Source organism: Mesoplodon densirostris, chromosome 8, assembly GCF_025265405.1.
Source record: "Mesoplodon densirostris isolate mMesDen1 chromosome 8, mMesDen1 primary haplotype, whole genome shotgun sequence".
Classification (NCBI taxonomy): domain Eukaryota; kingdom Metazoa; phylum Chordata; class Mammalia; order Artiodactyla; family Ziphiidae; genus Mesoplodon; species Mesoplodon densirostris.
The window spans coordinates 70,295,962-70,322,972 of NC_082668.1; the positions used below are offsets into that span (position 1 = coordinate 70,295,962).

A 27,011-nucleotide genomic window follows, 5' to 3' on the forward strand; every position below is an offset into this window, starting at 1 on the left:
TATCCTTATTCTTCTTTTCCTGTACATACATTATTTCAAAGTAATACTCAGATGGTACCAGGACATCTAACAAGTAATACAGTAAAAAGAAATTAAAAAAAAAGTTAAATCTACACTGAATCCAGATTTCTCAACTGCATTTATTAAAAAAAAAAACCAAAAAACAAACTTAAAGAAGATTAATACTGTAGTTTCTTAGGAATCTTTAAGAATTATATTTTGAAAATACTGCAATGAAAAAACACATATCATAACCAAATGTATGATTTATTTTTGGAGAAAAATAATTAAAACTGAGGTTTTTCCAATTAAGGAGAGAAATAACAATATGAGATCATACCCTGGTTACATGTTAGTTATCACATTCTATACAATGTGGATGTGCTCAAGATGAATTTAATGATATTATGAACAAACATTTGAAATTTAAAAATCACAAACCACTTGCCAATATAGTAAATTCATAAATGTTGAAATAAATACCTACAAGGAAGTAAATTTTTAAAACTGCAGCCTTTGACAGTGTATAGATCATCCCAAATGTTACAAATAGCAGAGCAAATACGTTGACATTACTGGTTTCCACTTAATTTCTTCATAATATGGCTCTCTGGTGTTGCATTAGTGAAGATACTTCCTACAACCACATGGGTACCCCAGAGACTGTGACGAATCACTTTACAGCAACCAAGATCATCAACAGAGAATCCTAAATGTCGATAGCGTTCATCTGTCTCAAAAAGAGTGTTGTTTGTATATGGTCCAAAAAACTGGAGGAAATAAAAAAAGTCATATTTTCATTAGCCAGAAAGATAATGAAGTAATAATTTTTATGCAAATATGAACACAGATCTATATAAATACTCTGAATATTTAAAAAATCAAATAAGAAATAAAAAGGTCACATGGAACACCTAACTGCCCTAATACCTCCTCTCCCCTCAATACCTGTGTATTCTGGAAATGTGAAATGAATGATCTAGCAGACTGCATGTTACCTAGAACCAAATGCATAATATTATATGACCTTTAGAGATGAAGTAAGCCTTAGGCAATCATCTATGGTTCACCTTTGTAATTTTTAAGATAAGAAAACTATCAGAGTAAGTTTTTCATTTCTAGTACTCACTAAATCTTGACTTTGAAAAGAAACAGTATATATTCCTATTTTAAGATTGAAAAAATTACTATTTGTAGCTGAAAGATATACACAGAATTTAAAATATGACCACAATAGTGGTTCAGTTATTTTCTTTAAAGTATAGCTTTACAAATGTTAATTTCCAAAAAGTTACTTTTCTAAATATTTCTTTACCATCCATATTTTCTTAATTCTAAAAATAAGTGTTTCTTCCTTAATGAAACTATTGGATACTAAGTTTTATTAACTAATGAACAGTAAACACACTAATTCAATGTAATTCAAGTAATGTCTATTAATGAGGATGGAAAATAAATTTAAAAATTATTTTTAATGAAAAAAATTTAAAGTGATGGAGAAGCTTAACTATGAGTGTCAGAGGTCCCTCAAAGTTGTGAATTCAACAGACTCTTGGTACCTCTTTGCATAAAATTGTGAGGTTTTCAAAGTCTTAAGTGGTCTTTTACCAAGGTTATAATTATAAACAATTTTATAATAAAAATAATTCCTACTTCAAATTATATAATCTGGCTTTCAAAATGTATTTAATTACTCACTGCCAAACCAGATGATGGGTCAATAAAGTCAGCCCAATAGCCTTCAGCTCGAAGGGCGTAGCAAATTTCTTTAGCACCGCTGATGAACTGCATAGAAAAAGGCACAAATTAATATGCTCAAAGCAGCAGCAGAGTGTTTTATTTCTCAATAAATAAAACACTTTTCAAGATAAATACTTTTTGCTTCAGATAGAGAACACAATAAGATTAATAAACAATTAAAACTAATGATAAATTAAGACTGTAAAGTCCTAAGATTATTTTCACCAGTCCAAAAGATTAATGGTTCATATAACATTTTCATTTCTTTTAAAAAGTCTAAATTGTATATTTTTTTCTTCTAAATTATTTCCTATTTTAGGAACTACTTCTAATCACTTCTGTGCTATTAACTCCCAAATTTGTCATGGATTATAACCTACAGTTGCTATTTTGTATCATTACAGAGATATTAGAAATAAGGTAAGAAAGGGAAAACAAAATATTCATAATGAAAAGATATGGACCATTCATTAATTTGAATGAAAGTTGGTTAAAAACATGTACTTGTTTGTGTGTCCTTCAAAAACACATCTATCCACTCACATAGTCATGAAATATTTCTGAAAAGGCACATAAAAATAATAAGATAAATGGATAGATTGGGTACAGGGCTGGACCGCATACTTCCTTTTCACTATACACCTCTCTATCTTTTGTATTGTGTATAAACATTACAGACCACGTGCATGTATTAAAATCCTGGTCTTACCATCCTAATTTATACGATGTCTTTATTAGCTTTATCAGAAGTCTAAGCAGTAAAAAGACTAGAAGCAAATATTAGAATCAGATTGGAATATTAAAAAAAAAAAAAGACAGACCATAAGTGTTTAAAGACAAGGGCACAGTTCCGCCCACAGCCATAACAAAGTAACAGTTATCAAACTTGCCACTTGCTGAAAAATATAAAACTGACCAAAATATATGAGGCAACTGTTTTTAGACACTGAACAATAGGCAGACAAAACTGCAGCGGAGTAGGGAAACAAATAAGGTGATCCCCATATATGCTCCAGGCTTCTGTCTGGGGACACTCTCTTGTTGCAGGGCAAAGAAGTGGAGCCTAAGCAAAGTGATAGTGTCACTGAGCTAAGGATGTAGAAAGCAAGAGTTCTGAACTGTTGAAGCATCTGGAATTTCTGGCGTAGGGTACTGGAGCAGAGGGAGATGCACAAATGGGGTTCCCATGTGGTCCGCAGAGCAATTTGCCCTGGTTCAGTAGCCAAGGGTTGAGCTGTGCAGATACAAGGTGAGATTCCTCAAGGTCTAGCAGAGAGTGCCAACTGCGAGGCTGAGAGCTGAATGGTGATATCAGGGGTCATGCACTACAGGGTAATGTGAATTTCTGGCCCACCTAGAGTGATGAGACCTTACTGAGCATCTCTGGCACTCACCTGAGATGCTCAGAAGTCCAAGCCTTAGGGGTTAGCAAGTGATAGCCCGAGGGCCAAACCTGGCTGGCTGCCCGCCTGTTTGTGTAAATACAGTTTTGCTGGAACGTAGCCATGCCTGTTCATTTATATATGGTCTGTGGTTGCTTTAACAATACATGGTAGAATTGAGTAGTTGAGAACCTATAATCTACAAAACCTAAAAATTTACCATCTGGCTCTTTACAGAAAAAGTTTGCTGATCCCTGCTATAGAGATATACAACTTTAACCTATTTTCTCCAAATACAGGCATATCTCATTTTTTGGGGCTTCACTTTATTGCACTTTGCAGATAAATTTTTTACAAATTGAAGGTTTGTGGTAACCCTGTGTCCAGAAAGCCTATTGGCAACGTTTTTCCAAAAGCATTTGCTCACGTCATGTGTCTGTGTGGCATTTCGGTAATTCTCTCAATATTTTAAACTTTTTCATCTATTATTATATTTGTTATGATGATCTGTAGTCTGTGATCTTTATTGATGTTTTACTACTATGACTCACTGAAGGTTCAGATGACGGTTAGCATTTTTTAGCAATAAAGTATTTTTAAATTACGGTATGTACTTTTTTTTAGACATAGTGCTATTGCACACTTAGACTACAGTACAGTATAAACATAACTTTTATATGCACTGGGAAAACAAAAAATCTGTGTGACTCACTTTATTGCGATATTTGCTTTATTATGGTGGTCTGGAACCTAACCTGCAATACTTCCAAGGTATGCCTGTACTTTCTTGTAAACTAATGAAAAACATTTAGATAATACTGTACTCTATAGGTTATTTTCATACTTAATATTTACACTTACTGCTGTATTTCATTAATCCTCATAATTCTTAAAAATAGGAAAACTGAGTATGGTTTAGGAAAGTCATTAGAATTATGTATCAATTTAATAAAAGATGTGCCATACACAAAAACTACAAGGTGAACAAAACGATGCATTTAAATGTTTGCAAAGGTTAACTAAAAGAATCCCAAATGATCACAAAAAGAACCAGTTTAAGTATTTTTCTTAAAGATTTCTGCTTGGGACTTGCCTGGTGGCGCAGTGGTTAAGAATCCGCCTGCTAATACAGGGAACATGGGTTCGATCCCTGGTCTGGGAAGATCCCACATGCTGTGGACCAACTAAGCCTGTGTGTCACAACTACTGAGCCTGTGCTGGGAGCCCGCGAGCCACAACTACTGAAGCCAGCACACCTACAGCCCATGCTCCACAACAAGAGAAGCCACCGCAATGAGAAGCCTGCGCACCGCAACAAAGAGTAGCCCCCGCTCGCCACAACTAGGGAAAGACCGTGTGCAGCAATGAAGACCCAACGCAGCCAAAAATAAATAAATTAATTTAAAAAAAAAGATTTCTGCTCATCAATAGCAAACACTGACATCTGCTGAAAAAAACTCGAAATAGAGTTAAACCATAAAACATACAATATTTACTTGGACAGTAAGCTATGTGTGGTTCTAAAATAACCACTAACATGTCTAAAATAAAAAATATTTTATTCATAAAAAAATAAAATAGCTTCAGTCATTATAAGTTTAAAATACCCATGATAAAGCGTGTTGCCATTTCAAAAGCTGGAAATTTTTTTTTTTTTTTTGGCTGCGTTGGGTCTTTGTTGCTGACTTACATCTATACTGGGGTCAGTATCAAATGAGGCTCAGAATCTTGAATGGTTCAAAAAGTACGACTTACTAATGCAATGCACTGTCAGAGCAAACTCTCTAGTGTCTAAATGGTAGTATACATTTACTAATCATTGTCTTAATATATAAATAGAAAATGTTTATTGAGTTATTATGTATTTAAATTTCACTTCTCCAAATTCAGATCTTTTAAAGATCAGAGAGAATGTCTTATGCCTCTCTGTAACTTCTTTGTTAGCTGGCATATATAACTTGCTCATGATTATTAATTACTACATGGAATTTATTAGTAAAGCTATATGTGGGACATTTAAGTATGAAGTCATTACCATAAAATACTCTATTGAGTATGTAAATAATATTTTTATAAATGAAGAGAACCATACATCCAACCCTAAAGAAAATATAAAATAATTCCAAATATTATCCTGTATGTAAATTAATAAAGAGAATTTTTTCAACTATAGTTAGCTGAGGTGTCCAAGTGAGCTAATCCCAACATGTCATACAGGCAAAGGAATATTCCTTTCTATCTTGTAGAGAAAGAAATTGATATAACTGAACATCAAACTCTTAGATAAATAATTCTATAGTTTTTAAATATAAGGCTTTAAGTTACTACTTATCATTTCTCAGTTTGGTAAAAATGAAAAGTAATGCTAATATCCAGGGTAAAGGTGAGAGCATATATACTAGGACAGGCTTTTTGGTGGGCAAATTGGCAGTATCTTTCAAAACTTAAAATGAATATACCCTCTGATTCAGCAATTCCCTATTTAGGAATATATAAGTATGTACAAAAAATATATGTACAAATATATTCACTGCCTGTAATAGCAAAAGTTTGATTTTCAACTTATAAATGACTAAAAAAATTTTTAAATAATTTAAAAAATTTACGGTTTGCCCATGCAATGTAATATTACACAGATTTCTACAAAGAATGAAATAAAATCTATGCGTAATGTTATGGAAAGGTGTCAAAACATATCTTCTAAGTTAAAAGCAAAGGATGGGAAAAAAATGTGGGTATATACCATTATTATATTATTATTGTACTGTACACTGTTCTTGTTTACTCCTTTAAGAAGGCTGAGGTATTTTCACTTTTTACTTGACACGCTTGAGAGAGAGAGAGAGAGAGAGAGAAAGAGACATGGAGGGGGAGAGAGGATCAGAGAGAAGGAGAGAGAGATGGGGATGAAGAGTTAATTTTACATTTTTGTTGTTTACTATATTCCCAAATTTCCTAAAACAGACATAAATTTTAAAAAAACTGAGGAAGTACTGGACAGAATCTAAGTTTTTCAAAGACACTAAAAAAAAAATTGTGGTATTTTTATTCTCAGAAAACATTTAAGTTTTTTAGTACTGGAATACATTAGCAGAGAATTAATAAAGGCTAGAAAAGATAGCCATCATTTTAAAACACTGGTTCATTGGTATTTAAATAAGATCATAAAATTAAATTGTCAGCAGCTGAAAGAATTACCTTTTCTAAGAGCATTTCTCTTTCATTTTCTACCTCCTCACTCCAAACAGTCATATCATTCTTAGTTTTCTGTGTTACAGTCAGAATCATTAGTTTGTTGGTGGCTACTTCTGGAAACAGTGATTCAAAATCTATAAGTGAAATAAGAATAAAACTCCAGAAAAAAATAAAATTTTTTAAAAAAGAAACAGTTCATAAAATACTTTAGAAAAATGATGATTAAGTTAAATTATTATGGTACCAAGTTAGGTTTTTAAATGCATATTCGTTTTGAAAAGGATGAAATGAATTTAGTTTCGGTTTACTTCTGCTCTTTTTGGATGAATGAAAATATATTGCCAACGATTCTGAAGAGTAAGTTGGGTTACATGTTGTTGGTCTTGTAATTTAAAAAAAAGTTTATTATTAAGATTTTTCTCAGTAGTACTAATGTATTAGCTCATGGAAATTATGGCTGTAATAATCCCCCAGGAGTGGGATGACTTTAGGGAAAGATTCAGGAAAAAAGTTATTAAAAATTCTACTATTCCTATCTAATGGCAGCATGAGGTCAGATGTCAGGGGACACTTGAAAGCCTTATCTTGGCCAGGCAATCATCATTTCCAGCTAGACATATTAAAATACTAAGTTATAAAGCATTACTATTCCTATGGAGTACATTATTCAACACATTAAAAAATTAGTGACATTATCTAACACACACTAGTGTAAAAATGAATAAAGCACAACATACCTCTTCGCAGCAATTCCGGACATGTTTGGATTGCACACTCTACTTTGGCACTTTCAAAGTAAGTTTCCGCACTGTTAATTTCTTGCTCAACAGGTACATCATTACCCTAAGGCGGAATAAGAAATATAAGTAAACAAAATCTGGAGTTCAAGTAAAATATCTTGCCTGTTATAAACCTATTTTCCCTAGAAAGTTTTTTCAGTAATCCTAACCTAGCTGGTGATGGGGTAATAGTCAGTGTTTTCTTACATACTCAAACTTTTCTCTATGATGAATGTAATATTTGAAAATTAAAAAAAAAATGTTGAATTAAAAAAAGGAACATATAAATACCCTGATATTCTGACTTAATACGAATAGAAGTTGGCTAAAAAACTAACTAAAACATGCCATGATTGTGTCTTACAGTGTTACCTCTTCTGATATTCTGTTATATCTAATTATCCTTCCTTTTGTTCTATAATCTGTAAAATGGGGATAAGAACACTAACTTACAAAGCAACATGATTAAATATATAGCTTCTCCAACAGGAAGCGCTTAGAGGCTTTTATTCAACAGAAATTTACTGGGTGCCTATTATACACTAGACGTTATAAACAGGAACAGGCACTACAATGGTAAAAAATCCAGCCTTCACTCTTAGGTATATAAGAGTTAGTAGAAGAAAAATGCATGAACAAATAAATGCAATCCATATCAGAAGTGCTATAGAGTTATAACGGAAGTCTTCTGGAGGTATAGATGGGGAAGAAACTTGCTTTGCTGGCAGAAATCAGGAAAAGGTTGAAATCACGTTTGAGTTACATATTAATTAACGTGTGTGTCTGACAGATAAAGAATAGACAGACTATAGGTTAAGAATTCAGGAGGAAAAAAACAGTCCAGCAAGAGATAATAACAGTGCAAAGGCATGCAATGGTCAAAGAGAATGGTACAATTAAAAAAAAATGAAAATATGCTGTGACTGGAGAACAGAAGGAATAGGAAGTAGTGGGAAGTAAGGTGAGAAAGATAAGGGATCAAAATTGTGGAAAGCCATTTATGCCACATTACAAAATTTTGAAAAAGCAATGAGGAATATCAAGATGCGATATAAAAAGCTAATGACAGTATTACTGTAGAGGATATATGGTAATGAGGAAGAGCAGGTGACAGACCAGTAACAGCCAACAATTACTGATCACTTAGTGTAATAAGTATTTTACATACATTTTCACGTTTAATCCTCATAGCAACTTTGTAGACCAGGGATTATTATTATCCTCATTTTACATATAAGGAAACAGAGGCTCAGAAAGGTGAAGTAACTTTCTCAAGGTCACAAAATTAAGTAAATGGCTGAGTTAATCTCTGAATACAGATTTATCCTATCTCCACAGTCCATCATACTATAATGCCTCTAAAAACTGAGGTAAGATAAGGAGGCGCTGAACTTTGGCAGTATTAGTGAGAACTGAAGGTACGCAAATAATGTAAGAGCTACTTTCAGAGACAGAAGCAATGTAATTCTGTCACTATTTATGGGGGTATGATGAAAAGAGGAGTCAAGGTTGGCACTATAATTTTTATTTTTGGGACAGTGGGAGGATGACTAAGTCACATACTACTGACAACATGGGAATAAGGACAAGTTTTGAGAGAAAAAAGGACTAATTCAGTAATAGACGTGTAAAATCTTGGGACTTCTGAGACATCCAGATAAAGATGTTTGGCAGGCAGATAGTAATATAGAACCAGAAATGTCAGAAACAGAAATAAGAAGCTAGGAAATATGAAAACACAGCCTGTGGAGAAAGCCAAGGACTTAAGTGACCAGGGAGCGAGTCAAATGAGAAAATGAATATCAGAGACATCTGGGAAATATCATGTAACTGGTAGACAGAGGAGGAGCCAAAAAGACTGTGAAGGAATATCTGAGATAAAAAGTCAGGGGAGGTCAACTGTGTCCCAGTGTTAGGTTATCTGATATCACCCATAATTGTGAGGGGTTGCTGCTTTTAATCATATGGCTTTGATCAAAATCTCAACCTGAAGCTATACAGAAATATGAAAAATGATAAGGATCGGGGTTTGAAAGAAACTCTGAAATGCATGTAACTTTCCATTTGAGTGAGCAATGATGCAATACTAGTTTTAAAATGCATTAAAAAAATTCATATGCAATACCAGTTTAAAAAACGCATTAAAAAAACCCCTCAGGAATTGTTTTTACAAAAGCTATTTAAAAATCCTCCTCTTCAGTCTACTGTATCCAGATTTTCAGAGTTCTCAAAATTTTCTTAAGTTTTTAAATGGCTAGAGGAATATAAAACTAGTTGGAATTTGGTCCATATATAAATTATAATTGCCATTAATAAAAGTGAAAAACAGGGAATATAAATTTCCAGTTATAGAATTAAGTTATTTATATTTGAAATAAACATTTATTAAAAAAAGATATTTTTGAAGAATTATTTAATTACCTAAAAGAGACTGCAATGTAGTTAAGTGAAAAAAATTATATAGCAAAGGCTATGTACAGGACAATGCCAAGGTTTTAAAAGCTATATATGTTGCTTCTCTTTATACTGGACTTAAATAGATTTTTTTTTTTTTTACTTTTTCAATGAAAGTAATATGTTCAGTTATCAGAAATTAATATAGCATTATTAGAAAAACAGAATGACCTTAACAACTTACCTGAAATTCATTCACATATTGTGCCATAACAAACTCATGTCTTTCGCTCGATAAAGGTTCTGCTAGAACATCAGGTAAAGTTTTATAAACCTGGCTTTTCTTCTGTGATGTAGTCCCATTGAGGTGACAATCAAAACCTATGTTCCCAGGAAGCTGGAATCTCTGATCCTGAGGTCCAAATGGTCCCATAGTTTCATCAGGCCAAACTGTTCGAGAGCCTAAAGAGGAACGACAAAATGAATCATTTTCTCCTTACTAGTTAAGTACATTGGTAGACTGAAAAAATGTTCTTCTTCCAATTAGGTATTTTTTTTAGTTAACCAATAGTTCTTTGAAGTTTGCTTTCCTGTGTATTTGTTTCATGTTATTCCAGAAGACTAATCAAAGCAACCAGGTGTCAGCTCATTGGTAATTCCATTACCAGGGAAAGAATTCAATAAAGTACTGTAATCCATACTATGTAATTCTTTTTTTTTTTTTTTTTTTGGCCATGCTGTGTGGCTTGTGGGATCTCAGTTCTCTGACAAGGGACTGAACCCAGGCCATGGCAGTGAAAGCCCGGAATCCTAACCACTAGGCGACCAGGGAACTCCCATACGATGTAATTCTTGACAGTCATTAAAAAGAATATGGTAAATCTTTACTGATAGTGAACGAAGTCCAGGACATATTACATTAAAAGAAAAAGCTAAGTCAAAGAACAGCATATATGACATTTATTTTTCATCCTTATATTTGTGTTTTTAAATACAGTAAAAAAACATCTGTAAGGAAAGACATAAGACTTAATGGTGGCTACCCTTGGGGAGGGGCATTCAACTGCTGTTACCTGGTGGCACAAAACATTAATGGACTGGAAAAAAATCTTGTACGAACCAATGTGACATAATGCCCTGTTTACCAGCTACATAAGTTAATATGGATTTAATACTTACAGAAGAATAGACATTACTTTATTCCTGTAAAACTTAAAAAAATCCTAACGTGAAAAATTCAAAAAGATCCAGAAAAGAATAAATTAGAAAATCAAATGAAGAAATACTCAGAGTAGGAATTTTGTTTAGGGAAAGGAAGGGACAACTGCTGCAGACTGTAGTTGGCAATAAAAATATTTATAAGTACTCTGCCAGAACTGAGTGACTAAAAACGGCCATGTCAATATGGCTGCCCCCATGTAACACCATATCTCTCTTCCATACCTATGACAGACATCACCCATCAATCACAGAACTTTTCCCTGCTGAACACAGACATTGTCACATGATTCTCAACCTAAACACTCTAGCCCAGTATGTCTCAAACTTTTAATTATTTAAGAATCATCTAAGATATTCTCAAAGTGCAGATTCTGATTTACTAGGTCTGCAGTGGGGCTAAAAATTCTTCATTTCTAAACAGTCCCAGATGATGCTGATGCTATGCCATGCTATGCTATGCTGGTCTGCCGATCACACTGAGTAACAAGGCTCTAGACAGCCACTAATGATTGACTGGAGTCAGTTCACAAACTTAAACTCACCAGCTATTTTGAAGAACATGGGTTCTACAGATTATTCAGATCTGTTTCTTTAAATAAATAGCCCATATTAACAGTGAATTTGAGCGTATTTTCAAATGTTTACCAGTCATTTAGGTTTTCTCCTACAGAAATAGCCTGTTCAAATCCATTTTTGAAATTTTTTGTTTGGTTTTCTACTGGGTTTTCTTTTTCCTATTGATCTACAAAAATTCTTTATATAGTTGTCCCTAGTTTTTCACAGGGGATTGCTCCCTGGACCCCCACAGATACCAAAATCTGCATATGCTCAAGTCCCTTATATAAAAGGGCATAGCTCTACTGACCTTTGAACAACTGAGGGGTTAGCTGTTCAAACCCTGCATGCAGTCAAAAATCTGAGTATAATTTATAGTCAGTTCTCTGTATAGTCGGTTCCACATCCTCAGATTCAATGAACCGAGAATTGTACCGTACTTATTTATTTTTGAAAAAAATCTGCGTATAAAGTGGACCTGAGCAGCTCAAAACCATGCTGTTCAAGAGTCAACTGCACGCACATATACTGTAACCTTCGTACATCACATCCTCCTGTATACTTTAAATCATCTCTAGATTACCTACAATATCGAATACAATGTAAATGATATGTAAATAGTTGCTGGTGTGTGGCAAATTCAAGTTTTGCTTTTTGGGACTTTCTGGAATTTTTTTCCCCAAATATTTTTAATCCTTGGTTGGTTGAATCTGAGGATGCAGAACCCATGGATAGGGAGGGTTGGCTGTATATTCACAATACAAACCCTTTACATATTCTGAGTGACAAATCTTTCATTTATGATAGATGTATATTTAGCCTTCAGATCATGAAAATTGAGGAGTAATCAGAGATGGAGTTAGAAAACTGGAGCAAGAAAACCAGGGGAGGCTTTGCATGCCCAAGTGAATTTATATTACACTGTAAGTAATGTGTTGCATGAAAAAGGATTCCATGGGCAATCCCTTTAGAATACATTAGGTAAAGTTTCTAAGAGCTCTCCCTGAATATTTTAGTGTGTATTATAAACCTCTAAGATAGGACTATGGTATAAAGCATTTCTCCAAGTTAACTAATCACAGAGTTTAAAAAAATTTTTTTCATCCTTGAACAATGATTCATAGCTTGGGAATAGTTTAGGCACTGCTACTGAAAGCACTGGGAGATAATCGAGGCTTATGAAGGAAGTGACATGATTTAAAGTATTTTAGAATGATTGATAGTGGTGCACAAGATGGATAAGAAAAAGCAGACTTTGATTTAATAAACACTCAAAGTGACAGCTACATTTAAGAAATTCAGCAAAGAATGGCAAGAAGTAGTAACATAGTTTAGTATGATCAAAAGAAGATTTGTTTCAGGGAGGACTGTGTGTTCAAAGATAATTAGAAAAACACTAAAGTTCAAGAAAATAAGTTTTAGAAACCAATATTCATCTTTTTTAAAAAAAATATTGTAACTTTCTGGTATAAATATTTAGGCAAGAGCTCTGATTTTATTTTCAAAGGGATAAACTCAACTTTAGAAAATCAGTAAAACCTCAAGAAGAAATACAGTAAGTCCCCTACACACGAATGAGTTCCATTCTGAGAGCGTGTTCGTAAGTCCAATAAAGTTAGCCTAGGTACCCGACTAACATAATCGGCTAGCATATAGTACTGTACTGTAATAGGTTTATAATACTTTTCACACAAGTAATACATAGAAAACAAACACAAAAAATAAAGACCTTTAAATCTTACAGTAGAGTACCTTGAAAAGTACAGTAGTCCAGTACAACAGCTGGCGTACAGGGCTGGCATTGGTGAACAGGCAAGAAGAGTTACTGACTGGAGGAGCAAGAGGAGGTGGGAGATGACAGAGCTGAAGGATCATCAGCAAGGAGATGGAGGGCAAGCTGCAATTTCACTGACGCCCGACGTGGATGGCACAGGCTCTGCTTCCTTGCTGGACTCAATTCTATCTACCGTCTTGAAAAAACAATCCAGTGATGTCTGGGTAGTAGGTCGTTTTTTCTCATCATAGATGACATGGTAGCAGTGGATTGCATTCTGAATGGCTGCTGCGACCTTCATGTACTGTTCTACATTTTGGTCCTGTGCCTCAAAAACTAACAGTGCCTTCTCAGATAAAGAAAACCCCCTTGCCACTTCCTGAATCATGAATCTCTTCGGTTCTTCAGTTACTTCTTCTTCCTCTCGTCTCTTTTTGTCCTCTCTTGCCCTCCAACTCCATCAGGTCTTCATTAGTAAGCTCCTCGTGTTGCACAGCAAGGATTTCAATAAAGTCGTCCTCTTGCAGATCTAGCTCCAGCTTCTCGCTGAGGGTCACTAAGTTGTTGAAGACCTCTTTGGACTCCTCATCCACCTTTCAAATCCACAAAAATTGTGAACAAGCTGCGGGCAAAGGTTCTTCCAAACCCCATTCATGGGGATGGCCATAACCTCATGCCAAGCAAAGTCAATGTTTTTTATGGCCTCGTGGATATTACAGTCCTTCCAAATTGTCAAATTAGGTTGTTCCTAATTCGTCACTTGCCTTTACTGCCTGATGAAAACTGTGACGTAAATAATATTTCTTGAAAGTTGCTGTAACTCCCTGGTTCATAGGTTGGATGAGAGACATGGTATTCAGTGGCAGATGCACTACTTTGATGTCGGGATGAAAGTTGTCCATGCATGCGGGGTGGCCCGGAGCATTGTCGAGCAGCAAAAGAATGTTGAATGGGATGTCCTTCTCCAAGCAATATTTCTCTACCTCTGGGATAAAGTTGTGGAAAAACCAGTCCTGGAAAATGGCCTGTGTGACCCAGGTTTTGGGGTTACTCTTCCACACAACAGGAAGAGAGCCCTGGCTATGTTTTTAACGGCTCCTGGGTTCTTTGAGTGATAAACTAAGAGAGGCTTCAGCTTCATATCGCTGGAAAGAAGCACTGCCACCAAACAACAGAGTTAGCCTATCCTTTGCTGCTTTATAGCCTGGCATCAACTTTTCCCCCTTACTGATGTAACTTTTCCTCTGGCACCCTCTTCTAGTACAGTCCTGTCTCATCCACATCAAAAACCTGCTCGGGTGAATACGTACCTTCATCAATAATTTCTCGAAGCATTTCAGGAAATTCCCGGTCAGCTACCATATCTGCACTTACTGCCCTGACACTTACTTTTACATTGTGAAGGTTGGCTCTAGCCCTGAACCAATGAAACCAGCCATGGTTGGCATTAAAAGATGCGCCCTCTGATTCTCTGCCGTGTTTCAAGTCTTCATAAAGGCTTTTAGCTTTCTCTTGAATCAGCATTAAGCTGAGAGGGACTTGAGGCTGATGCTGATCCTGCCCCCACATAATGAGAAGTTTCTCCAACTCCTTCATCACTTTTCTACGCTTCTTCGATATTGTCAACATCATCGGAACAGTTAATGTGTTCCATGATCTTGTCCTTGTTCTTTAGAATCATGCTGATGGTTGAACGATTCATGTTATAAGAATGAGCAACGTCTACCTTCTTTTCGCCTCATTCCACTCTCTCAATTATTTTCACTTTTGTTTCCATGGTTATTGCTTGGTGCTTCTTAGCAATACCAGCTATACGCTGCTTTTACGCTTGTTTCCGGACATCCTGGGCTTGAAATAAAGATACTGTACTACTGTACTCTATACAGTACCATAAAGTACACAAAAGCACAACCACTTGTAAAGAATGCATGCATGTGACAATGTACACCAGACACGTGAACTAACCTGCGTGATTGGTCATGCAAACTCATGTTCGCATCTTTGAAAGTTCACAACTTGAAGGTTCGTATGTAGGGGACTTACTGTATTACAGGAAACACAACTCAGAATGTTATGAAACAATTATAAGTAAAGCAATAATAACTTTTACATACAGATATCTGGAGGTGCAGTGGCCACATGAGACTCATCAGAACCTGAAGATCCTGCAGTTGAAAAGGCTCTGGGATTGACAACCCTTTTAACTAAAGAGCAAAATCCTGGGAGATAGGAAACCAGTCTGGCTCTGTTACAGAGCACCTAAGAAGGACACAAAAATCAAAATTATTCTGGATATAAATGCTACACTAACACAGACAATCTCTGGCAAATCCTCACATTGCAATATATCTTTTAAAACCAATGTTTATTCTACTATTATTGAGCAGCTACCATAGGATAAACATCATGTATATTTATAATTTTAGAAATAAATACAAATATTTAAAAAACAAGTAATAAGGGCTTCCCTGGTGGCGCAGTGGTTGAGAGTCCGCCTGCCGATGCAGGGGACACGGGTTCGTGCCCCGGTCTGGGAGGATCCCGCATGCCGCGGAGCGACTGGGCCCGTAGGCCATGGCCACTGAGCCTGTGCATCCGGAGCCCGTGCTCCGCAACGGGAGAGGCCACAACAGTGAGAGGCCCGCATACCACAAAACAACAACAAAAAAACAAACAAAAAAACAAGTAATAAGTTACTTTGGGTAAAAATATATGGCTTTCCCAAGGCCAGAATTAAGAGTGCCATACAGAAAGAATGGGAACCTCTAAAAGTTGCCCTACTTAGTGATGACACTAAAAAGGTAGCACAACTAATAAGATTCTATTCTCAAAATAAAGAACTTTCAAAACCTCTCCAGAAACAACACCTATTTACTTTCTAACTCTTCTCTTCTTTTACTGCTGTAAATTGTACTAATTATTTACCATACCATCTTTCCTCTTTTTTTTTATGGCAATGTCCACTTTCCTCCATTTTAGCACACACCTTTGTGATACATTTTCTGCTCTTATGTTCATTCCCTAGACTCTGAGGTCAGTTACAATGGATGAATGTGTAAACATCTTTCACGTATAAACTTTAATCAAAATACTTAAGTCAGAATAATTTAATGCAGGGGTTGGCAAACTATAGCTGAATATAGCCTTCTGTCTGTTTTGGTGAATAAAGTTTTATTGCCATACCCATTTATGTATAGTCTGTGGCTGCTTTCATGTCATAATGGCAGAGTTAAGTAGCTTCACAGAGACTCTACAGCCTACAAAGCCTAAAATATTTGCTATATGGCTCTTTGTATTAAAAAAGAAAAATCACTGACTCTTAGATTAGTGGAAAACATTTAAGAACAAATACCATATCATCTGTGAAATGCTATTAAAAGATTTGAACAATTAAGAGACCCTTGAGGACATAGGCAAAAAGTTTCATGGAGGACATACTTAGTTGTGAAGAAACAGAAATTTGATGAGGAAAGGGCATTTTAATGAGTGACTTTCAGGAACAAAGGGATGGAGTCATAAAGGATGTAGTCAGAAGAGTGACAAGTTCACTGAAGGTGGATATAAGGCAGTGCAGTAAAAAACAAGCTTGAAAGTTAACTTGTGGGCAACTATAAAAGGCTTTATACTTGACAGAGACAGGAAAGGGCCTGTTACATCAAGATAATAAATCAGAATTTTAACCTGTAGGCAGGGAGGAATAGAGTAAACTGATAAAAATAAAGGATGTTTTAAGGAATGTACCACTAAGGGCAGTGTAGAGAATGGAATAGGATTAGAGAGGTGGTATGAAAAATAGTTACCAGGATGTTGAAATAGTCTAGATACTGTAGAATCATTCTTTTTCCCTTTCACATAATATTCTGAAATCCAGCCCTGTGTTCTTTCTGACTTTCTCATCCTAAGTACAAGAATACATCCTAACTGGTCGTTCTACTTCTCTGACATAATTTATTACTCATTTTATCCCCCCTTCTCTTACTCCACTCTTTAGTCGCATAAAAATATCTACCCAACTTTTCCCATATTTCTCTGCCTTCTTTTATACTGCCACAAGATTTCTTCTGCTAAAATGCCCTTTTCCCTCTCCTCCTAGGCCTGACAAATTCCAACTCTTTCTATAAGATCCGGATAGACAGAACCTCCTTTGTATGTCTCCAAAATGCAAGGCCTGTCTCCAGAGCATTCTGCCCACCTGAAAATTTAAGCATCCTCCCCTGGGTGTGTACCCAACCTGCTCAGAGACACAAATGGTAATTCTCAGTGGTACAAGAAATTTGAATTGTATATCAACATTGAGCAATTGTGATATTTCACACAAAAGATCCAGACTTTCACCTGTTCTTACAAAGTCCAAAGATCTGGCAGAGCTGGATGCACATTCCCAGGTGACATTAGTTGGCAACACATCACTGTAGCTAAGGAAAGCCTGCTCCCTTTATATCAGAAATGAGTATTTCAGTTTGTACAAGTCCCCACCAAGGCTTCTTAATGAACCTGTTCAGCCTCTGAAGCATAGACATACCTGACCCATGCTATGTATGCAAACTAAATTGTTGAAGACATACAAATCTACTTCATGTTTCATTAGTAACATCCATTCAGCACTTAAAATGCACATAAACAAACACAAATTTTTAAACATATATTTGAATATTGTTTTATGTAAACTTCTTTCCAACAATAAAAGGATTTATAAAAGTATCCTTCAAAATACCTACTGGATTCATTTATTCATTGAAATCAAAATAAAGCCAGGTCAAATATTAGCATACCACTCTAACTAGTATCTTTCCTTTGAGAGTAGCACATGCTTCTTTTACAACATTCCCTTCCTATGATTATGGCTACGTATAAATTCACCTTAACACATGGGATACACTAGTGGTCTACTTTTACGACTTGGCCCTATAGTCTTACCGTTAGACTATTACTTAATATATCATATTTGACTACAGGAATACTCTCCTGGCTAACTGTTGCCATATTAGTCTTCCTAACACACAGCTCTAATTAAATCACCAAAATTTAAAGAATAAAGTCCAAATTACTGGGTTTGGCATTCAAGACTCTCTATTACTTGATCCCAAATCCACAATCCAACCTTATTTCTCACTAATCTCTTTCACACATCTTACATTCAAGAAGACAGAACTGACTTCCTGATTTTTGAAAGGGGGGGTGTCTTTGAATATACCTCCTGCTCTGCCCAACCAAACCTCAGATTATCTAATCCCACCCATCTTTCAAACCTCAAATGCTTCTCTGATTAAGTGAACACAAACCCCTACTTTTCCCTCTCCACAAAGCTCTGAATCTGCACTGTACCTTTGTGTAGCTTTTAAAATTAGTTTCTACTCTTATTGTAATTGTTTTAAAATATGTCTTGTGTTCCCCATGGCAGGACGCGTTTGAGTAATCGCTGCACAGTTACAGTGAATAAATCTCTCTGGCCTGTGAGAATAATATCTCCTGCGCCCACTTTGTAGTGTTTGGAAGGTGACTTCCTATACTGAAACTGCTACAAAACCTTCAGTTTACCTAACCAAAGAAACAGAAAACGGCTTAAAAATAATTCTAAATATTTACTGAAATAATGCCTTTTAAAACTACTGAAAGGGTGCTGGCACTGAATTTATTTCTAAAAACGAATTTATATAAATAAATAGACGTGTATTGAGAAATATGTTGTGTTCAAACTACCCGCAAAGCATATCAACCTAATTCACACCCCTTGCTTCCCTTGCCATTTCTGGTACACTAATTACGAGAAACATTATGCCATCAATGCCATTATCATTAAACCCGTCCTTCCTAACGAGTTCCCAAACTATTTTATTACTATACTGCTTCTTAAGAGGCTAATTTACTCACATTGGCCATTTCTGGCGGGAAGGGCAGGCGAAAAATATCTTCCCTTTTGTAAAGTTATTCCTGGGAAAGGACAAAACAAACAGGCCGGTGACGGATTAAGCTCTAACAACAGATCACTGGGGTAACGTCCACCACCGCCTACTGTGTGTCCCTCCACCGAGACAGGACCAAAGTCCAAGCTCTCCCCGAACCCCAAAATTCGCCCCCTCCCCCACAGGGCACAGCTCGCTGCCCAGAGGAGGGCATGAGGCTCTCAGCCCGCCCGGTTCGAGTCCGCGAACCGGACTCGACTCCGACAAGATCGGGGTGGCCAATGAGAAGCTCCACCGGGATGGAGTCCTGAGGCTCGAAGTAGGTATTTTAACACCGGTCAGGGCTGCCCGACGACAGAAGCAAAGGTGCCAGCAGAGATGAAGGATGAGGAAGCGAAAAGGATCCTAAAGACAGAGTGCCAGGACGACTGGGGACAGCGATAAGGACCCTGTGCGAATAGGGGCAACACCGAGAGCTGCAGCCCGAAGATGGGCGAATTTGGAGGGGCTAACGCGGGCGGAAACCATACGTACCAGTTAACGCCGCCGCCTCCAGGTGTTGGAGACCCGGACACTTCCCGTCTTCAAAATGGCGGCGCGACGGCAGAGTGGGTAGCGCAGAAGCTGGCAGTGCCCAGACTGAAGGAGTTGCTTCTGAGCACATCGATGGGAAGGATCGTCGAGCCGATGATGCGCATGCGCACAGGAGGCCCACGTAGAGCCGCCCTTCCATTGGATAGTGACCCGCCGCGCCGTGGGCGGAGATAAAGTGACGCGCGGGTTACCTGGGAGCTTGGAGGCTTGAGCTCTGGAGGTGGGTTTAGGCAGCCGTTTAATTTCGTGCATTAACTCACTGAACTGAGGTAATTGAAAACCTCCTCTCTCCCTAAGACTTTCTTATTGCCTCCAAGAGGTACAGTTTTCTGTTCTTTGTATGTAGTTTTTTTTTATTTTTCAAGAAATCACTGTTTTGGGGGACTTCCCTGGGGGCGCAGGCCGATGCAGGGGACACGGGTTCGTGCCCCGGTCCTGGAGGGTCCCACGTGCCGCGGAGCGGCTGGGCCCGTGAGCCATGGCCGCTGGGCCTGCGCGTCCGGAGCTTGTGCTCCGCAGCGGGAGAGGCCACAGCAGTGAGAGGCCTGCGTACCGCAAAAAAAAAAAAAAAAAAAAAGGAATCACTTTTTGAGAATAGGGCACTTAACGTTTTTCTTTATGTACCAGGCCTTTAATAGGCTCAATAAATATATATCCCCTTATTTATAAAGAGTATATAATTTTCATTTGTCAGTTACATTTAAAAAAAAATAACTGAAGTCCATACTTTATTCATACTGATATATTTAGTTGGGTCATGTTGGGCAAGTTAGTCTCTTTATTTTAGTTTCCTCACTTCTAAAATGGGAATAAGTGGATAAAGAAGATGTGGCATATGTATACAATGGAATATTACTCAGCCATAAAAAGAAACGAAATAGAGTTGTTTGTAGTGAGGTGGATGGACCTAGAGTCTGTCATACAGAGTGAAGTAAGTCAGAAAGAGAAAAATACCGTATGCTAACACATATATATGGAATCTAAAAAAAAAAAAGGTTCTGATGAATCTAGGGGCAGGACAGGAATAAAGATACAGACCTACTAGAGAATGGACTTGAGGACATGGGGAGGGGGAAGGGTAAGATGGGACGCAGTGAGAGAGTGGCATGGACTTATATACACTACCGAATGTAAAGTAGATAGCTAGTGGGAAGTAGCCGCATAGCACAGGGAGATCAGCTGGGTGCTTTGTGACCACCTAGAGGGGTGGGTTGGGGAGGGTGGGAGGGAAGCACAAGAGGGAGGAGATATGGGGATATATGTATGTGTATAACTGATTCACTTTGTTATAAAGCAGAAACTAACACAACATTGTAAAACAATTATACTCCAATTAAGATGTTAAAAAATAATAAAACGGGAATAATAATAGTGGCCAACTCATAGTTTGTGAAGATTAAATCAGTTGATATGTAGCTAACACATATAGCACCACACGTGCACACGCACAGCTCATGGCTTGGGAGTCACAGAGGCTTCTGAGTGTTGAAGTTACTTACAATTTGTTATTTCTTCATGACTCATAATTTCTCCTTCAAAGCGGTGTACTTGTCTAGGTTATATAACGAGGTTGAATGATGATCCTAAGCTTTTTGAGCCTGGGAAACCATATGTTATACATCTTTGCCAGGATAGAAAATCATCTGTCAGGTAGAGGTGGGAGATAAGAGGAGGAATGGCAGGAGGCTGTCAGGAATAACTTCATAGTGGAGATGATGCTTGATCAGTGTTTTGAAAGATGAGTAGTTGTTTGCCTGAATGCCAAGAAAAGACATTACAGGGGTGAGGGCATTTCAGTCAAAGGAAGCAGTTGGGACAGAGATACAGAATCCAAAACGCTATGGGCAGTTGAGGAGATCCCCAAATAATCAAGGGATTAAGTTGGAAGTAGACAGGGGCCAAATCATAGTCAGCCTGCAGTGCAGTACTAAGGTGGATGTAACCCTGGAAGCAACGAGAAGCAACTCGGCAGATTTAAGCAGTCGTGGCATTATCAGATTTGTGTCTTGGGAAGATTCTCGGGTTTCAGTATAGAGGATAGGTTGGAAGGATGTGGAATTGGAACCACTGGATCAAGTGCTTAGGGGACTATTGCTGTGTCCATGAGAAAGAACATGCGAGCCTGAATTAAGGGCCGCAGGGTGGGGGGGAGTTGAGGAATCAGTACTGCATAGCTATCCATTGGTTGCAGATGAGGAAAAGGATGAGTTGAAGGTAACTCCTAAATTTTCGACTTAGAATACTTGGTGAATGGAGTTGCTTTTTCTGAGATTTGGAATCCATTAATATTAATTTGTGGAATGTATGCTATGTGATGGCACCTGTCTAGAGATTTTCCCATTATTTATTTTAATTCTCATAACAATCCAGAAACTGGACGTATTATTATTCTCATGTTAATATGAAGAAATTAAAGCACATAGCTTACATATATTTATGAAGCTTCCAGGGCTGGAGTTAAATCTATGTCTGTTAGGTTTAAGAATAGTGTTTTCTTTCCCATAGGTGTTGTCTCCTAGGAGGAAAACAGACTTTAGGGGAAAGATAATGAATTTGATTTGGGATGTTTGAATTTTAAGATGTCAAGGGGCATTTGAAAGCAGGCCTGTTGCTCAGGAAAGTGATTTATGCTGGAGACAGAGATTTGAGGTCATTGACATATGAGTAACAGTTAAAGCCATAGGAACCCCTTAACCTGGAACTCAACAATGGGCTTTTAGGGAGGAAGGTCTGTGAGACTCCTGAAAATGTATGCAAATTTTTGTATATTTGTAAGCAGATCCATTCTTCCCCCGCTAGGGAGAGGGCACATAGCTTCTTCAGATTCTTAAAGGAGTTCATGACTCTGAAAAGATCAAGATCTACTAGTGTAGAGTATAAAAGAAAAAGAGCAAAAGTCAGAAGAGTAGGAAATATTAATTAAAGGGGTAACAGAAGAAGAAAAATCTAGCAATGGAGACTGAGAAATTTCAGTCAGAGGGTAAAAGGAAATCAGGAGAGAGTATTCTAGGCATGAAGAAGATAACTGCTTAGTTTTACTGGATGCTACAAAAAGGTGTTATTGAGGACCAAAACCAATCCATTGTATTTGATAACTAGGGCAATGGTGACTTTGCCAGAGGAGTTTCGGTGGAGTGGGGGTGGGAGGATGGAATTTTGATAACTGTGGATTCGAAGGATGAAACACAGCCTCTTAAGGGAAGAGACTTCACCTGTTTGTTCACTGTATTCCTGGGACTTCACTGTATTCCCGCCACAGCGAGGTGATCAATAGTATTTGTTGAAAGTTGAACAGATGAAGCAGTGGTGACCATTAATAACCAGGTACCATTAGTAACAGCTGCTTTTTCTTCTGTTTCCAGGCTCCATCCTTCAATAGCACTTATCTACCCAACAACCGGGCTGGGGGAGCAGTAGTGTCTCCATGGCATAAATGAAGAAGCTGTGACTCAGAGAGGCTGAGTAAACTGCTTGATGCTGTACAACTACATACAGTGATGAATGTGAGATTCAGACTTGGATTTGTCTGGCTCCAAAATCTCTGTTCCTTCCATGACAATAAAACAAAGGAGAAGAAGAGCGAGAGGTGAGTATGTGTCTCTCAACTGTTATTAAATTTTCCCTTATCTATTCGCCTTCTTCCTTTCACTCTCTCTTGGATTGTTCTTATTCTTCATAGACAAAGCAATGCCTTCACAGAACTATAAAGATTGATCAAAGTACCAGATTATGAGATTATTCAGAGGCCAATATGTAATCCTTGGGGCTTTCATTCTCATCTCACTCTCACAGCTGCCTGCATTAATACTCTCTGATAAACACATGGCTTCCTTTTTATTCTGGAAACCATAGATTCTCAATAACAAAGGATGCGTATTTAAGCAAACTGAGGAATATATAGTCATCACTGAATGCTCAACTTGGAAAGACTATTGTATTGCAGCTAGATCTTTCTGTAAAGAGAGTAGGATTATAAAACCAAAAGAGACAAGAGGGAATATTTTCTGCTCAACCAAGCATATCTAAAGCATATTAGAAGTTTGGAGACAATATTCTGTGTTATTTAAAAAAAAAAAAAATGTTGCGGGCTTCCCTGGTGGCGCAGTGGTTGAGAGTCCGCCTGCCAAGTTCGTGCCCCGGTCTGGGAAGATCCCACGTGCCGCGGAGCAGCTGGGCCCGTGAGCCATGGCCGCTGAGCCTGCGCGTCCGGAGCCTGTGCTCCACAACGGGAGAGGCCACAGCAGTAAGAGGCCCACATAACGCAAAAAAAAAAAAAATGTTGCATGGAACTATTACCTGGTTGTAAGAAAATAACATGTAAAAAAGGATAATGTTATGAATAAAAAGGGTATGGATAAAAGAAAAGATGTGTGTTGGGGGGCTTCCCTGGTGGCACAGTGGTTGAGAGTCTGCCTGCCAATGCAGGGGACACAGGTTCGTGCCCCGGTCCAGGAGGATTCCACATGCCGCGGAGCGGCTGGGCCCGTGAGCCATGGCCGCTGGGCCTGCACGTCCGGAGCCTGTGCTCCGCAACGGGAGAGGCCACAACAGTGAGAGGCCCGCATATCGCAAAAAAAAAAAAAAAAAAAAAGAAAAAAGAAAAGATGTGTGAACACTTGGTTTTTATTCTTTGACTTGGTCAGAGAACTCAGCCATTGAGAACACATCTTTTTAAGTTGCCTGCATCAGTGCTGTGATAGCTCTTTAGTGTTTGATACATTAAGCCAGGTATATGTTTTGGCCATTTCTAAAAACTCAAGATTTTCCTGGAAACCCCTTGTATGTTCTAGCCATCCATTGCTAGGTAGCAATATGTGGATGTTATAGAGAAATGTTACAGAGTGAATGTTATTTGCCTCTAGGACATAATGGAGGAGGAGGAGCCCACGATTTAATATTTTGATTTTTAGTTTGAATGTGATTCATACAGTCTGTCACTGGACTGTAATTGTGATATTAGATATAGCAGTTGCCTATCTGCTCTTCTTTCTGTCTTTCTCCTCGTTGTTATGATGAAGACAATGATATTACCTACTTCATAGATATATGAAGAAAATCCATGTAAAGAATTTAGCGCAGTGCGTGGCACTCAGCAAGTATGCAATAAATGTTAGCTGATATCGCCTTCCTCCTCTTCCTCCTCATCAGCTACATTATTGTCATCATCACTGAACTCCATTCTCATAGGGAAGTGATAATGTGGTAAGGAGCTTTGGTTCCCTTATATGTGCACAAGGCTTATCAGAGGTGATAATACTGCCACGACCTTCCTATCTCTTTGTTACTGGGACATTGTTTGGTCTAGAAAGGAACAGGCATGGGTTTATGTGGGACTCCCCTCAGGATGTTGGCCTGCTTTGTTTTGAGCTACTTTACCTTAAGGTGATTATGCCTGTATTTTAGAACGCAAAGCATGTAGACAGAGCAGAGAACAAGGATGAGGAGATTTAAGCAAAAACTGATTAACCACTGAGTGAGAAGCATCTATAAGTCACATTTGGTAAACTTAGCATTCAGGCTGTGGTGATCTGGCTCCATAAAGAAGTGGAAATACTTAGACTTGAAAGGAGGGTATAAAGCTACCTGGGAGCTTGTTAAAAATGCAAAATCTCTGGCTCCAATCCAAAACTACTGCCCCAGAATCTGTATTTTAAAAAAATCCATAGTGATTCATATGTACAATTAAATTCTCTTGAATGAGATTGACTAGGAAGTGAAAGAGAGATGGTAGCATTGGGCCTTGCATAATGTAAATTGCCCCATATATATATAGAATCAGAATATGTAAGGGGGGCTTCCCTGCTGGCGCCGTGGTTGAGAATCTGCCTGCCAATGCAGGGGACACGGGTTTGAGTCCTGGTCTGGGAAGATCCCACATGCCACGGAGCAACTGGGCCCGTGAGCCACAACTACTGAGCCTGCGCGTCTGGAGCTTGTGCTCTGCAACAAGAGAGGCCGTGACAGTGAGAGGCTCACGCACCACGATGAAGAGTGGCCCCCGCTCGCCGCAACTAGAGAAAGCGCTCGCACAGAAACGAAGACCCAACGCAGCCAAAAATATAAATAAATAAATAAATTAAAAAAAAAAGAATATGTAAGGGGCTAAGGAAGCTGCATTTTAAGAAACCCTTCAGGGAATTTTTATGAACACTAGAGTTCGAGGACCACAAGTAAAAGATAAATACTTTCCTGGGGAGAAGTGCAATATACACTATGAGCAGTAGATGTCACTGCTGTACAATTTGAAAATGACACCGTTAGCAGCCAAAAGAATTATTACAAGAACATTCTCTAAATTTGCAATGTAAAGATCTAGGGAAAATGAACTCTAATTTAAACAGAGTTGGATTTTCCTGTGATTTTATTAAAGATCTCTAGGACATATGAACAGTTTACAAAGAGTGGTTGGAGATTTAGAAATTTTGGGTACATGTAAGTAAACCTATTCTAAGGAATAACATCTCAGTGTACTTGGGGAAATAAAGTGAATGTTTTGTGGTTTAAAAAACAAAACTAGGGCCTCCCTGGTGGCGCAAGTGGTTAAGAGTCCGCCTGCCGATGCAGGGGATGCGGGTTCGTGCCCTGGTCTGGGAGGATCCCATATGCCGCGGAGCGGCTGGGCCCGTGAGCCATGGCCGCTGGGCCTGCGCATCTGGAGCCTGTGCTCCGCAACGGGAGAGGCCACAGCAGTGAGAGGCCCACATACCGCAAAAAGAAAAAAAAAACAAACAAACAAAAAAAAAAAACTAGATTCCACAGTCAAAGTATATAAGGCACTCAGTGACTCTTAGAATATCTTTTCCTCTTCCTGGCCTTATATCACACTGTTAATTTTATACTGGGTTTGCCAGATATTTAATTTTCATCTGCAGCTCAGGGGTTGAAGCCTTGTGTGCTGTCTATGTGAACATTGTCTTTATCTGTAGACACTGCAACATGCTGGGGGACTTGGATTCAAGTTCTGGCTTTTCTGTAAAGCTCCATGTGGATCACCACGACAATTCCTTAACGTCTTTGAGCCTTGAAACAGGCATAAAAAATGCCCACATAAGGGGTATCATGAGGAGAACCCAGATAATAAATGTGAAATACTTTATAAATTTTGAAGTGTTAAATAAATGCGAAGTATTATTTGAATGCTTATAGTGTTGGACCTTTGCTTTGATATTGGTCTTTGAAACCTCACCAAAGCACCCTTTCCATAAAAATGACTCTGGTTCTGCTAAGAACCTGGTTATTTTCCCCGACTACATCTTTTGTTCCGCATGTAAGGTTGACTGATAAAATGTAGGATACTCAGTTACAGTTGAGTTTCAGATAAACAATGAATAATTTTTTAGTGTAAGTATGGCTTAGATATTGCGTGGCAATCTGGCAAATCTAACTCAAAGGCAAACTAAGGAAGCTGTTCCGTGTTTATATTTCTGTACCCGAAGGTCATCTAATTGATCAAATCTTCTATTCTGCCTTGTAT

The 27,011-nt window shown here is 37.9% G+C and overlaps 1 protein-coding gene and 1 long non-coding RNA gene across 3 annotated transcripts in view; one reads left to right on the forward strand and one right to left on the reverse strand.

The window, feature by feature from the left end:
- Positions 1 to 251: 251 nt before the first annotated feature.
- Positions 252 to 19,569, reverse strand: MMADHC (metabolism of cobalamin associated D). 2 transcript variants are annotated; one of them, XM_060106374.1, is made up of 8 exons: positions 19,478 to 19,569; positions 18,912 to 18,971; positions 15,155 to 15,299; positions 9,735 to 9,952; positions 7,055 to 7,160; positions 6,321 to 6,430; positions 1,699 to 1,785; positions 252 to 770 (listed from the first exon to the last, which is right to left on the reverse strand). In XM_060106374.1, the coding sequence occupies exons 2-8, from the start codon at positions 18,918 to 18,920 to the stop codon at positions 573 to 575; spliced, it is 873 nt and encodes a 290-aa protein (XP_059962357.1). In that variant the 5' UTR covers positions 18,921 to 18,971; positions 19,478 to 19,569; the 3' UTR covers positions 252 to 572. The 2 variants fall into 2 exon arrangements, with proteins under 2 accessions (XP_059962357.1, XP_059962356.1); XM_060106373.1 differs by having other exon boundaries at positions 6,321 to 6,451.
- Positions 19,570 to 19,730: 161 nt separating this feature from the next.
- The window catches only part of LOC132495442 (uncharacterized), an 87,799-nt gene continuing 80,518 nt past the window's right edge, over positions 19,731 to 27,011 (forward strand). Inside the window, exons 1-2 of the long non-coding RNA XR_009533240.1 lie at positions 19,731 to 19,806; positions 22,900 to 23,123. This is a non-coding gene — a long non-coding RNA (uncharacterized LOC132495442). The remainder of the gene's footprint in view (positions 19,807 to 22,899; positions 23,124 to 27,011) is intronic.